Source organism: Cetorhinus maximus, chromosome 17 (assembly GCF_964194155.1).
Source record: "Cetorhinus maximus chromosome 17, sCetMax3.hap1.1, whole genome shotgun sequence".
Classification (NCBI taxonomy): Eukaryota; Metazoa; Chordata; class Chondrichthyes; order Lamniformes; family Cetorhinidae; genus Cetorhinus; species Cetorhinus maximus.
The window spans coordinates 24,621,898-24,636,177 of NC_135895.1; the positions used below are offsets into that span (position 1 = coordinate 24,621,898).

Consider the following 14,280-nt stretch of genomic DNA (forward strand, 5'->3'; position numbering starts at 1 on the left):
TCCATGTACAGGGAGGCTTTGACCTGAGTGCCTCCACTGCCTGGGATTGTCGCTCCTCTTATGCCCGGATCCTTCCTGATGGACTCAGCAAAGGGTTCTGTGCAACACACAAACAGGACAGGGGAGACTGGGTGACACAGACATCTCTGCCCTCGGCCTACTGTAGTGTTTCAGTGAAGCTCAACGCAAGCTCGGGGAACAGTACCTTGTCTTTCGATGAGGTACTTTACAGTCTTTTGGTTTCAACAAGGAGTTCAACAATTTTGGACTGTAAACCCTCCTCCCACCCCCAATTTTGCTTTCATTCTCTCTGCAACTTTGCAGGTTTTGATCTTGATCTTGTTTTTCTCATTTTTGCTTTTAGAAGGCAGCGATTCATTATTCTGCCATTTGCACCTCTGGACCAACCTTTTGTTCCTTTCCTTGCCTCATTACCAGACCCTTTTGACTATTCCCATCAACTCTCTTGTCATTTAATGTCTCCCATCTGTCTCCCATCTTCTGCCGTATCATAGACTTCTTTTGTTCTTTTTCCACCCTGCCCCATTTCACCTCCTTAAAATCTAATCCACTTCTAACTTTTCCTATTTCTAATGAAAGGTCATGACTTGAAACATTAACTTTGTTTCTCTCCATTGAAACTGCTAGACCTGCTGAATTTTTCCACCGTTTTCTGTTTTTATTATATATTATAGGAAGATTAAAAGGTAGGCTAAGATTAAATACAGCTGTATCTTAGCAGCTAGATATTATAAAAATGTACCAGACTGTACACTGTTCATGAGCACAGTCTTTGGAGATCAGTTAATTTCTACTAAAATTTCTCGAGTTTTGAAATTATATCCCTTCCAATGTAATTTTGTCACCTTGGGAGTCACCCTCGTTCCTCTTCTAAACTTCTAATATATTTCATAGCTCCTACTAATAGCTATTCGGTGTCCCGTTTTTCCAGCATTCTTTGGAATGGCGATTATTTTGAACTTTTCCTCATAAGCACCAAAGTAAAAGTGAATCGATCCTCAGTTATAGTAAGACTTCAATTCTGCAAGGTATGGAAAGATGGAAATGGTCATTATTTTTATTTAATGAAATAATTACTTATCAAGAATTAGAAAATACAACTACAGACCAACGAATGTGAATTAACTTGTTTTGAGACCGAGGTGCTGTTTTACTATAAATGCAGTGCATTGTATTCATCTGTATCCTATGTTTTTTTTTAAAAAAAACAACAGCATTGCTTCCGGCATTACACTGGCTGACCTTAATCTGTTGCTTTACCGATGTGACTTCGAGGAACAGGAAGATGGAGGAGGCTGCTACACTCTTGCAAATTTTGGACCCTTGAAGTATGCAGGTTTGCAAGGTACATGGACTTTGATGCTTGGTTGCATTTGTACAGATGTTCAGACCTATTATGAATTAATATGTGGAACTTCTAAATGTTGCTGCATCAACTTTAATTTGTTACGGTTCTGTGAAGTATCCCTTTTGTTTAGTATTATAAACAATGACAGGACCATGCACGGATAAACTGGACTAAGTATTTAAAAACTCGTATTTGCATTTTCAGGAGGGAACTTAATTACAACTTTGTATTTCTAGATTTTTACATGTACTTTGCCAAATTATGAGCACCAACCTGAACAGAACCAAATTTTAAGACAGTTGGAGGAGCGGTGGTGGTTGGCGCAGTAGGGTTGGGGGATTAGTGGCAGTGCCACAGCTGATAAAAAGAGCGGTTTAAAACCTGGAGTACTGGAGCTTTCTTAGCAGCTCAGCTGGCTAAGCTAGTGATTAGTTAGCCATACAGACCAGGAAGGTTCTGGGTTCAATTCCATGCTGAGTTGCCTGATTGCAGCCAGGGCAGCAGTAGGAGATGGCTTGCCCTTGGGTTGCAGAAGGAAAAAAAATCAGTCAGAGTTTCTACTCCTGATTGCTGTCTCGCTGCCCATTTTGAAAGCGCACATGTGTGGATAAGGGCTGTAAAGTGATGCACCTTGCTGTGATTAACCCTCTGACTGCTCACTGGCCAAGCTTACACTGAAGAATAATCATTCAGCGTGGTATTTAGGGGTGCACAACAGCTGGTTCTCAGCAAAGAGCCAATGTCTTCAGCTACAATAGTAGGTAACTGGTGGGGGGAGAAAAAGGAAGAAAAAATACTGCGTAATATCTGTTTGAAACACTGGTACCTGTGTTCTTCATGGATCAAGTCCCAATCAACTTATACTTGTACCTTATATTGCACCTTACTTTCACGGGAGGTTTTACCATTCATATATAAAAGTTAACTGACCTTTAGCATTTCAGTAATGTTTTCCGGGTGTTATAGTTTACAGGATCGATCAATATATGAGCTTTTTTTTGATGCAAGTAAGGAATTAACCTTATGAAAACCTTTCTATGGCATATGTGACTGAGACTCTTGTACTTTACTTAGGGTTCATATCAGTACTTGCAGACATTAGACCTAGGAACGACCTGGGACATCCTTTGTGTGAAAATCTGAGAGCTGGAGACTGGATGATGGACTATATTTCTAAACGTTTGATTGCACGTGGAGGCAAACTTGAAGAGGTATGAGGTGAAGGTGTGTGTGTGTGTCTGTGCGTGTGCCCTCCTCAAAACTCACCTCTCTAAGTCAGGTTTTTGGACACAACATCTAATATCCTCCTTTTGCTAAGGAGAAAATAGAAGTTTCTTGCATCATTTTAATAAAGTTTTATCCTTTGTAACCAAATTATTGGATATACATTGGAATCTATTCCTCCTAAAGGTGTAGCAATAAATACCAAATTAAAATGTAGCAACAAAGCACACTTCAATTCTGGCTCTGCTTGTTATTTTGCGCAGAAATTCTACTCTTGTTCAAAGATTTAACCTCACTGCATTTGCTGTAGCTCAGTTGGTACTCTCTCACCTCCTGAGTCAGAAGGTTGTGAGCTCCATCCAGAATCTTGAGTACATAATCTAGGCTGACACTCCAATGCATTACAGAGAGCGTGCTGCACTGTCAAATGCGGCGTCTTTCAGATGAGCTATTAAACATGGCCTGAGTTCTCAGGTGGATGTAAGTGGTCCCATGGCTTTAGCCCTCCCATGATGCTCTCGACAGTATTTATCCCTCAATAAAAATCACCAGAAAAATGAGTTATAAGTCATTATCAGGTACTTTGTGGCAGCTTGCTGTGCACAAATTGAATACAATGATTCCTACATTGTAACAGTGATTACATATCAAAAGTGCTTCATTGACTATGGGACATTCTGAGCTCAGAGGTCTTTTATTCCTCTTATCAGAAAAGCATGTCTCACACTTGTAAATCAAAACAATTTTACAATTGGGAGCAGGCTGGGTGACGGAGGGCCCTGCATAATTGGGTGCAAAGGCTTAGGGTGGTCAATTCCCTGACCCCATCCTGCCACCCCCCACCCAAGCCACAATGAAGTTGGGCAGGGTTGGTTGAGGTTGGCCTTCGTGCAGAGAGGCTAATTGAGGTTCTTCAGTGGCAAATTAAGGGCCACTTAAAGGCCTCAGCTGAGCTGCCACAGTGAAAAGGTTGTTGAGGTGGGGGGAAAAGATGCGTAAACCACCAATTATATGCTGGTCTCCCTTTGGTTGGGGCTGATGACAGGAGTCCTCCTGATTAAGTACCCTGCACTCCATGGAGAGACCCATTGGTGAAGAGGGCTGATCCACTGGAAAAGTACCTTCTGACCTCCACACCCACCCCCACTCAACCTGAACTGGCCATAACAAACCCACCCCAATGAGCTCTCTTCTGGGGCTTCCTCTATTGTTGCTGGTCTCAGGCCTGCTGCAGTACAAGCAGTGACCACTGCTCCTGGTGACGCTTGTTATGATGTGACAGATGGTAATTGCCAGGCTGACCAAATCCCAAAGGGAAACCTGGTCAAGCTATCTCAATGATTTCGCAATTTGTATTTATTACGGGAAGGTATGTACACTGAAGTCAGAAGTAAGGAGTCCACTACCATCTTTGAAGATCTTAAAGATTAAATTAAAACACTTATTAATAAAAGAAAAAAATTAAGTGTGCACAAGATTGTAGTTACACAGTTAAACTTAGCTTTACAACAGTTCCCAAAAGATTTCTACTTAACTAGACCCCCAACTACATACCCTTTTTCAGGCAACAGTCCAAATAGACTCTTAATCTATAAAACATCCAGCAATATTACCACAGGCACCTACTGTTGTTATAAGGGAGGTATTTCACAGCTTCTCTCACTCAGCAATGGAACTCAAGGCTTTTAACAAAGCCTTGTACTCTAGACCAAACCAGCACTTCTCCTGGGTGGCTAGAGGCTGCTTTTTCACAGGTCTATTTCACACAGTCCACCTTTCAAGATCTCACAGGGCTATTCACCATACAGCTTCCCATCTTTCTTTAAATATATTCTCTCTCCTTTGATCTGTAAATCCCATTGTTTCACCCTTGCTTTGGAAGTTATTTTTCCCAGAACATAATCTTTCATGTTGTTCTCATAACCAGCACCTTTGGGAAAATGCAGATTAATGGAAGGATTAATATGTCACAAACCCTTGTGTAATAGCAGGTGAAGATTTTTGGTAGTGACTTGTGATTAGAAAAAAGTAAATCAGCTTTTGAGTAACACTGTGTACTGTTCTAGAAATCCAGAGCATCATATAATGGCGTTCTTTTTTCTAACAGATTGGTAACTGGTTTGAAGCAATGTTTACTTACCTCAAATGCCTTCCCCGCTACCTTATCCCGTGCTACTTTGATGCAATCCTTGTAGGGGCATACACAACCCTAATGGATATAACGTGGAGCCAAATGTCAAGGTACGTCTGATGTTAAAGCTGGGGCAAAAATATATTAATGGTGAAGTGTTTTGTTGGTGTAGAAGGTTAGAACACAAATATTTCACCCCTAAAGTCTGCATTTGTATCGAGCTAAAAGATAAGTCTTAGAAAAGGAAAACTGCAGTCAGAACAGCAGACTGGAGCAACTATTTTTTTTAAAAAATCAAAAGGATACAAAGGAAGTATTAAGAGGTGCAAAAAGAGAATATGATAAACTTGCAGAAGATATCAAATATAACAGCAAAAGTTTTTTTTATTAATGTATTAATGACTCCGATGAAGGAATAGAGTTGTATATCCAGATGGCTTTGTTAATAACAGGAGTAGGCCATCAGCCCCTCGGCCTGTGCTGCCATTCGGTGATCTGCATCTGAACTTAATTTGTTCCGTATCCTTTTGTGTTTGCTTAAAAAAAAAGTGTAAATCGCAGTTTTTACATTTTCAATTGAGCTAACCTTAGGGGAGAGAGTTCCAGGTTACTACATATTCCTAAAGAAATGCTTTCTGATACAGCCCCAGATGGCCTGGGTCTGATTTTAAGGCTAAGCCTCACCCATACCATCTCTTGACCTGTATTGTCCCACCGGATGAAATGGCTTCTCTCTATCGATCCTATCAAATATTGATTGCCCCTTAATCTTCTATGCACAGGAGAATAGACCTAGTCTATTCAACCTGTCTTCATAGTTTAACCCTTTTAGCCATTCTATTATGATTTGTGCTGCACTCCCTTCATAGCCCATAAGTTCTTCCTGAGGCATGTAGAGAACTGAGCACAATATTCCAGGTTGAGTCTAACATGAGTTTTATACAATGGTAGCATATCTTCCATCTCTGTATTCCAGCCAGGCTAGCTCTCAAAATAACAAATAGCTGCTAAGGCTCAGTGACAGCAGTCTTACCTGAGAGTCAGAAGTTCAAACCCCATTCTGGAGATTTGTATATATAACCTGAATGATACTTCAATGGAGTATTGTGGTTGTGCTTCATTACCAGAGGTGCTGTCTGATCAGATTTGATTTCACATCTTACCTTTTGGGTGAATGTAAAAGATGCAATAACTCTAATGGAAGAAGAGCAGGGGAGTTTCCTAATGTTCAGGTCAACATTTATCCCTAAGCAATATCAATTAAAAACTTAAAAGCAAAATACTGCGGACGCTGGAAATCTGAAGCAGGAACAGAAAATGCTGGAAAAACTCAGATCTAGCAGCATCTGTGGAGAGAGAAACAGAGTTGATGTTTCGAAAAGAAGCTCTGAAGAAGGGTCATTTGGACTCAAAACATTAACTCTGTTTCTCTCTCCACAGATGCTGCTAGACCTGAGTTTTTCCAGCATTTTCTGTTTCTGTATCAATAAAAACTTGTCTGTCTGGTCACTTATCTCAATGGTCTTTGTGGGAACTAGCCGCCCACGTCTTGGCTGCCGTGTTTCTGTATTCTGTACAGTGACTGCTCTTCTAAAGTGCTGCATTGGCTCATAAGCGCTTTGGAATGCCCTCCGATTGTGAATAGAGCATTTATAGCAGATTTGCAGTAGAGTTAAATGAAATGTGACTTTAACCTGTTTCTCCAAGCAGTGACGAAAGATATGGGGCTGAATTTAGCGGGGCACTGGAGTCTTGCTCCCCCCCCCCCCCCCCCCCAAAAAAAACCAAACTAGGCCAAAACTTCAGACCCCGTAGCCATGGGATTTACGCCCCTCAGTAATAGGAAATTCCACCTCAGGGAGCTGCCAGTTCCAGTATTGGCAGCTGCACTGGGATCAGTGGCCGCTGCCATTATTACACTGGGGCCTTCACCAGGGATCATCACTGGATCCCTGGTGAGAGTTAAGTGTGGGTGGGATAGGATAACAGATAGTGGGGTGCTGGCGAGCTGGAGGGAAGGGTGCCAGGGCCAAGGACTGGGGTGAGAGGGGGGGGGTGCCAAGGTGGGACCACCCCCACCCCACTCTTTCAGCCACCACCCCACCACTGACCCGCACAGGAAAACCTGTGGTTGCTTGACGTGAGCCTCTCCCACAGCCAGTTAAATCCCAGCGGTGATGGGATGAGGCCCCGACGTGGGAAATAATTGCCCACTTTAAGAACCTCAATTGGCCCATTGGACGGTGGGCTGCCCAATGTACCCCCACCCCCTGCTGTTCGTATAATTGCAGTGGAGGCTGGGCGGGAGGTTAGGCAGCAGACAGCCCACCTGCGAGATTTAATGTGTCCTCTTTTCACAACTACCAGTCTGGAGCATTAAATGAAACCCATGGTTTTACTAAGGTGATCCACTTGTTTAGTTGGTTGAGAGTTTGATTACCATCCATAACTTTGCCAGTTGATCTTAAAATATGCTTAACTTTCTCATTAGGGGTTGGGGAGGTTGGGGGTGTTGCAGAAGGATAGGCAAGAGAGAAGTGGACATAATTATAAGGTGAAAAAAATTAATTATCCATAGAAATCTTATAAATCTGTTTTTTTTGTAGCTTTGTGCAAAATGGCTCAACGTTTGTGAAGCACCTTGCTCTGAGTTCGCTGCAGATGTGTGGAGTGGGAAGATTTCCTGCTCTTCCAAAACTGTCTGGTTGCATAGAAGGTGTTCCGTATAGACTTAATTACATTACTGGTGAGAAGGAGCAATGCTGCGCTTCCTTAGCAGCTGGTAAGCGGCAACCACTTTTCTTCCTATGTTTTAATTTAAATGTATTGAAAATATTGTTGTTATGTTTTCATTCCAGAATCGCTATGCTTTCCTGTTCTTTTATAACTAGTCACAACATTTTTTTTTAAAAAACCTCCAAAAGAAACAAGACTGTGTCACGAGAAACAATTTTGTCTTCACATTTCAAGATATATCTAGTTTGATACTGTATCCTCTATACCAAAATGATTGAGCTTTTCAGAGTGACATTGTTTGAAGAGCAAGTATCATTCAGTGTTATAACTCGAGCAAGCTTGTAATGAAAAAAGTGTGTTCCGCTCTTAACTGCTTTTTGTAGAAATTTAAGGTGCTCTATCTTGGGTAACATGCAGCATTCGTATTTTATCTGTCAACAGGAAACCTCTCTCTAAGTGTCACTGAATAATTTCCTCTTGCATTGTTTTGCTGAAAAGCCATTGTGCCTTTTTTATTTTTCAATTCTAGCACTTCTAATTAGGATTTTTAAATTTCTTATTGAGGGCTGCCACATTTTGCTGCTGGTTTATTCCGCTGCTGGGGAAGAGATACGTTCATTTCTCTCAGAGGTCTAATGCTGGTAACTGGACGCTATGTAGAGGCCAGGTAAGGCATGACCATGTCATAGCATCCAAGAAGGCAATTTTCTCAGGCAATTTTCCTAGGCAAGTTTGTGTAAGTGCGGGGATTTTATCCATCAGCACTGAAGGAGGCTGTTCTCCCTATTGTGCTGTGCCAGTACTATGTCCACAATGGAACTAGCTACACTACAGCTATTATTTTGCTGCTCTTGGCACTGTTTGATGTCTTTGATCACATTTGTCTCTTCTCCACCTAAATTTTGTTTTGCCTGAAAATAAACTGAGATTCCACTTTGCACCCAGGCTACACTCTGCAGTGCTTTTTAACCAATGCATGTTGATTGAGTCTGCAAATGTCAGAGGAATGACAAAATGCTTCTTGTAAGGTTTTAGGCTGTGTGGTACCTGCACTTGACCAGAATGAATTTTCTGCTGCTAGTGAGTTTAGAAAGGAGGGTCCTACACTCTTGCATTATGAAATGAGTGCTCATATTTGTTGCTTTGGTCTGAATGAACTTGTATGAGAAATTGTACATCTAATTCTGAAACCCAAATGGATGGTGCATTTAAAATAAAATAAAATTTCTGGAAATATTCAGCCGAGGGAGCATCTGTCAAGAGTAGATGAGATAACATTTCAAATGGAGACCCCTTGTCTGAAGTGGAAAAGATTGTAAATGAAAAGCATTTTTTTTTAAGAATTGAACTAAAGAGCGCAACAGATCATTGGGGGCTTGGGGAGCAATCTAAATAGGAAGTGGCAATGAATTAAAGAATAAAAACATGACACACAGTTAAGTGTTTTTTAAAAAGCATTGTTTAACTCAGGATGGCTACAGTTTGGAAGTAGATTTGATTTGTAACCAATTTAGCTGCCCGCAAAGTGTTCTGTTTTAGATACTAAGGAAGCGACCTTAAAGAAAGGTACAATAAAAGAAGAGGCCCATTTACCCTGGAGGTGCAAGAAGTGGTGGCAGTAACACTGGTTTCTAATTCTCTTAAGAGAAAAAATTTCCAGGGCTTCAGGGAAAAGGCATGGGATTGGGACTAGCTGAGTTGCGCTGAGTGCTGGCACAAACACTTCAGGCTGAATGGCCTCCTTCTTCTATGCTGGACTCATTCCATCATTCCATGATTAGAATTCAGCTTCAGTAGGAGTAAAAACTTGTTCTTTCACACAAAATGATGGTTGAATAGAACAGTACAAAATCTTACCCTTATATTTTGCTCAGTAGCCTGAGAATAATAACTTCCCTTAAAACAAATGTATACAGCCACATCCCCAAAAATGTATATTTTTTAAAAAAGACCCTGAAATGTTAGCTCTGCTTCTCTTGCCACAGATGCTGCCAGATTGGCTGAGGCTTTCCAGCATGTTTGTTATTATTTCTGATTTGCAGCATTGCTTTGACAACTAAAGCCTGATTTTTTTTTTCTCTTAAAAAAGCCAAACATTGCAATTTTGTGAGTCTATTGTTTGACCCCAAATTCTTCATTGAATGGTAATTGGAGTTTCAAGTGATCTGTGTGCCAAAATCTTGGGTGACCTACATTTGAGACTTCATTTTGCAACTATTTGTCTTGTTGTATTAATGTAAATTAGTTATCTTTGTATACCAAAAATCTGCAATCATCTCTGTTCTGAAAATATTTAATTTAATTACAGGAATATAATCCTTGCATTTGCCAGCACTCTACGGCATGGCCTAATTCCAAATTTACTTGGTCATGGAGTATGTGCTCGATACAATTGTAGAGATGCTGTCTGGTGGTGGCTTCAGTGTATTCAGGATTACTGTATGAAGGTTGAGAATGGAGTGAAAATTCTCAAATGTCCTGTATCGCGCCTATACCCTACTGACCAGTCTCCAGCTCTTGAGCCAGGCACTTTGGTAATTTATTTTATCCTAATAATTTATAGCGATGTATAACTATGGCACAAATAACTTTCTTCTACAGTGACAAATCATCGTAATTGCAAATGTTTTTTTTCCCCATTGCTGGTCAGACATCAGTACTTCAGGACAAAAACAAAAATACCTGGAAAAACTCAGCAGGTCTGACAGCTTCTGCAGAGAGGAATACAGTTAACGTTTCGAGTCCGAATGACTCTTCATCAAAACCAAGGGAAAATAGAAAAGAGGTGAAATATAAGCTGGTTTAAGGGGGGGGGGGTGGGACAGGTAGAGCTGGATAGAGGTCCAGTGATAGGTGGAGATTGCCAAAAGATGTCATAAACAAAAGAACAAAGAGGTGTTGACGGTGGTGACATTAGCTAAGATATTTGCTAATGGTGACATTAAGGGTAGAAAGCAGGATGAGCAAGGTACAGGTAGCCCTAGTGGTGGTGAGGTCATTTACGTACATTTGGAAACTGACATTGTGCTTCCTGAGGGGCAGCATGTAGATAAGAAATAGGAGTGGGCCAAGGATAGATTTTTGCAAGACACCAGAGGTAACTGTGCAGGAGCAGAAAGAGAAGCCATTGACGGGGATTCTGTGGCTACGATTAGAGGTTTAAGGATGATCAACATTGTCAAAGGCTGCAGATAGGTCGAGAAAGATGAGGAGGGACAGTTTTCCTAGCTGGTGGAAAACATGTTTCTTATCAACATTTACAGTTAATATATAAAGCAGGGGAGATCCACTTTTTCATGTATCTTGTGAGCCACTGCTGGACTCGCCATCTTGGTTTTTCTTGGTGTGTGATGGACTTTGGCACTGAGCAGAAATATATTTATTTAGCATATGTAGACTCAGCCTATAATTCTCTGCATCAGTGTTTTCATCAAGCCCTCAGTGAGTAATCGATTTATTGATGAACTAAAGATTCTACCACGGGGCCAAATTGACGATCTTCTGGTCTCAGTCAATTGGCCAATGATAAACCTTCCAGTTAGACTGAGCAGAAATATAAATAGGCCAGAGCGACTCGAGAAATGTCAGTATTGTAATGTAAAAGACCTGTTGATTTGTTTGAGATTCCCAGCTGCTCCACAGCTGTACTCAAGTTCTTGCATGTGCAAGTTTGAACACAAAGTAAGAAATTTTAGGAGCAAGAAATAAGCATAGACACTGTCAGAAATATTGTGATATACCGATTGGTCAGCTGATGATGGGAAGTCGTCTTAAACATGCTTTTGGGCAAATTCCATTACGGCCTTTCTGTTTTAGTGTGTTAATCTTCCCCTGTCTTGAGGTGGTGTAAAGCAGGTAGTAACAAAGTGCCTCTTATGTGGCAAGTGTCAGCTCTAAGACGAATTAATACCCTTGTAATTGTTATTGATTCTATTATTAGTTCTGGCCTAAGAAGAGATCAGGTTGACAAAGGGTAGTCTGCACGAGTAAAGTTTGACTATATGTTTGTCCCATATGTGCAGTAGTCTCCCATTCTGCCATGTTGACTTGGATTTTGCAGTAAAAATAACCATGAAGTAAATTGTACAGCAACTTTTGGCAGCTGCACATGCACAGTTAAACCTGGAAATCAGGAAGCTGCTGTCAGAGTTGTGTCCTCCTTCAGAAGCTTCACTATGCCGTTATCTTGCTTTTATTATCATTCAAGTACATGGAACAATGTAAAATTGCTGTGCTTGCCCACTAGATGGCAAACCACCATTGACCCAAAAAAAGAACTTACAAGAAAACGGCTCAGGATGAAGCCTTAGCAGGCCATGAGGCAGAGCACACATGACAGTGACCCATTAGATGCCCACTAAACACACCAGAAAAAGTTGGTTTGCCCATTCAAGTGCAAGTACATTTTTAATGGCGTTATTAGTTTTAATTGGTGCCAAGCAACCTCTGTGGTACTGAAAATTCCTACAGATTTTAATTGTTGGAGATTTTTTTAAATCAAATTTGTTTTCCCCTTTTTATCCCTCTTAATCTCACCCTTCTTTTCCTTTTTGCTTTGTGTACATCAGTGCTTCCCAAACTATTTTCCAATGTGACCTCATTTTAACACTTCAAAATTAACGTGACCTCTGTACCAACAAAAACAAAACAGCAATAAGCAGTGTTTTTAAAGTACTTTGTAAAAATGTTATTTTATGGACTCAGCAGTTCATTACTTCATCTGAGCCACTCCAGCTCATGGACCCTTAGCCAGCAAGCAGCGGATACTATTGACTATTGCATTTGTATTCAGCGTTAGATCCATAACATATCACATCAAGGTTCCTTAAAGGCCATCTTATCATAATTGATTTTAATGTGAGACAAGTCAAATAAAGTTTTAATTTTCTACTGAGGATTTCAAATGACACACAATAATATTCATAGTTCCAGAAGCTGCAGTTTCACTGTGGAGCCTGCTACTCAAAACGCAACTTTCAAATAAAATGAATTTAATTCCCCAGGTAAGTAACTTGCCTGAGTGCGGAGCCACGCTTCTCCCAACCTGGGGCCAGGCTTTGAGGAAAATGGAGTGCTCCTGAACAGGTATAGAACATTAACATGCAACAGTTACTGTCCACTGAGATTTCAGCCAAGCTCTCCATATTCCTTGATGACAGACAACTCAGTGAAGCCCCTTTCCCCTGCTCCCACATGCGTGTGCATACTATAATCGGCCTCTCTTTCCCTCCCCCAACCACCACCACCCTTGCATGCACACAGATGTACATGGTAATCAGCCCCTCTCTCTAACCCAGGTCAACCAGCTGGTAGCAGCCAGCGAAATAGTGTAGCAGCTCTGACAGCTGCAACCCAAGCCAGTGTGGACTGCAAACCCTATCGTTAACATTTTTAAATGGTCTTGAGATGAGAGAGGAAACTTCCAGCGGCTTGGCTGAGATCAGGTTCAGTGGGGGAAGGATGAAGGGAGAGGAGAAAATTAATGACTTGTGCGTCAAACTTGTTGTTAGTGTTGGCACTGGGCGGACATCTTTTCTTCAACTCTGAGAGGGAGAGAGAGTCCAAGAGAAGAGCAGGGCAAGGGCAAGGCCAGACGTTGCCTGTATCTTGTTCTGGTGTGGGGCACAGTCTCGGAGGAAGGGGAGATTGTGACCCCATTTGCTGTTTCTGTGATGCCAGTTGGGGTCACGATCCATAGTTGGAGAACGACTGTTGTACATGATTTGACGATGAATAAACTATTGTAACCTGCACTTCCTTGTAGGGAGTGTCTCAGTAAGGATTCTTCAATCTGGTTGGTTAAGGAGAAACGGTTAGTTGCCCTATTGATGCAGATCTCAGACCTCCTGTAGAGTGGCCACATGGATTTCCAATAACTGCAAGCTCCAGTTGTTATAGCACAGCGAATGGTAAATGCCGAGCTCCTCAAATCCCAGAGGGAAACTTGAAAAAGCTGCCACAACTGTTTTTGCAATTTGTATTTTGAATTCAAGATGGGTGCTTTGAATTCAATAATAATAAGTCTGAGTCCTGGAGGTTTTTTACTAAATTAAACATTTATTAATGGACGAAAATATTTAAGCACATACATGAGTCTACAAATTACTATTATGGTAACTCCTAGCTCCCCTAATTAATCTGACTCCCAGTTACACCTGTTAAGGCAACAGTAAAAACAAATAAATTTCAAAAGACTCAGACAAAGCACACAGTGATATTCACAGTGAGTTTTCTTACCTTTGGTTCCTGTAGACGGCAACTTGATACCTAGAGGCTGGAGGCTTTTCACACTTGTTAGATCTTATAATACCTTCTGCTTCCACATAGCCTCATCTCCTTTATACATGTTTCTCCCTTTTTAATGTAAATTCCATTGTCCCAATATGTCTTTGCAACTTTACTTTTCCTATAATATAAATCTTCCATAGTTCTAATATCAGTAATCTTTGGGAAAAATAAACACCCTGTTTGACTTGGCTCTGTTGACTAGGTGTAAGACCTTACCATCTCTTTGAAATTCACTACTCTGGTATATTTAAAAATGCAAATGTTCTTCACACCTCACATTCTAAAACTCCAGCCATGTTTACGTACTTAGCATTTCAACCTAGCTTCTCTTTTGATAACTCAAAAGCTCCAGACTAGCCACCTGCAATTCAATTAAAATCCCCCCCCCCCCCCACACACACACACAACCTCACACAGAGAAACTAATCCAAACCCCACTATTAACTCACCTTTACAATAAATGATAATAATGTTTTGAAAGTTATCATATTTTCATGACAGTGCAAAAGTCCACAGGACACCCCTGGGCAAA

At 41.0% G+C, this 14,280-nt stretch overlaps 1 protein-coding gene across 2 annotated transcripts in view; it reads left to right on the top strand.

Annotated features, from left to right (window-relative positions):
- Positions 1-14,280, top strand: part of agla (amylo-alpha-1, 6-glucosidase, 4-alpha-glucanotransferase a) — a 98,081-nt gene that overhangs the window by 66,797 nt on the left and 17,004 nt on the right. For both annotated transcript variants that reach the window (XM_078560844.1, XM_078560845.1), the window contains exons 21-26: positions 1,236-1,366; positions 2,444-2,580; positions 4,701-4,834; positions 7,331-7,506; positions 8,025-8,127; positions 9,769-9,994. In XM_078560844.1, coding sequence (XP_078416970.1) covers positions 1,236-1,366; positions 2,444-2,580; positions 4,701-4,834; positions 7,331-7,506; positions 8,025-8,127; positions 9,769-9,994 — 907 coding nt within the window. The remainder of the gene's footprint in view (positions 1-1,235; positions 1,367-2,443; positions 2,581-4,700; positions 4,835-7,330; positions 7,507-8,024; positions 8,128-9,768; positions 9,995-14,280) is intronic.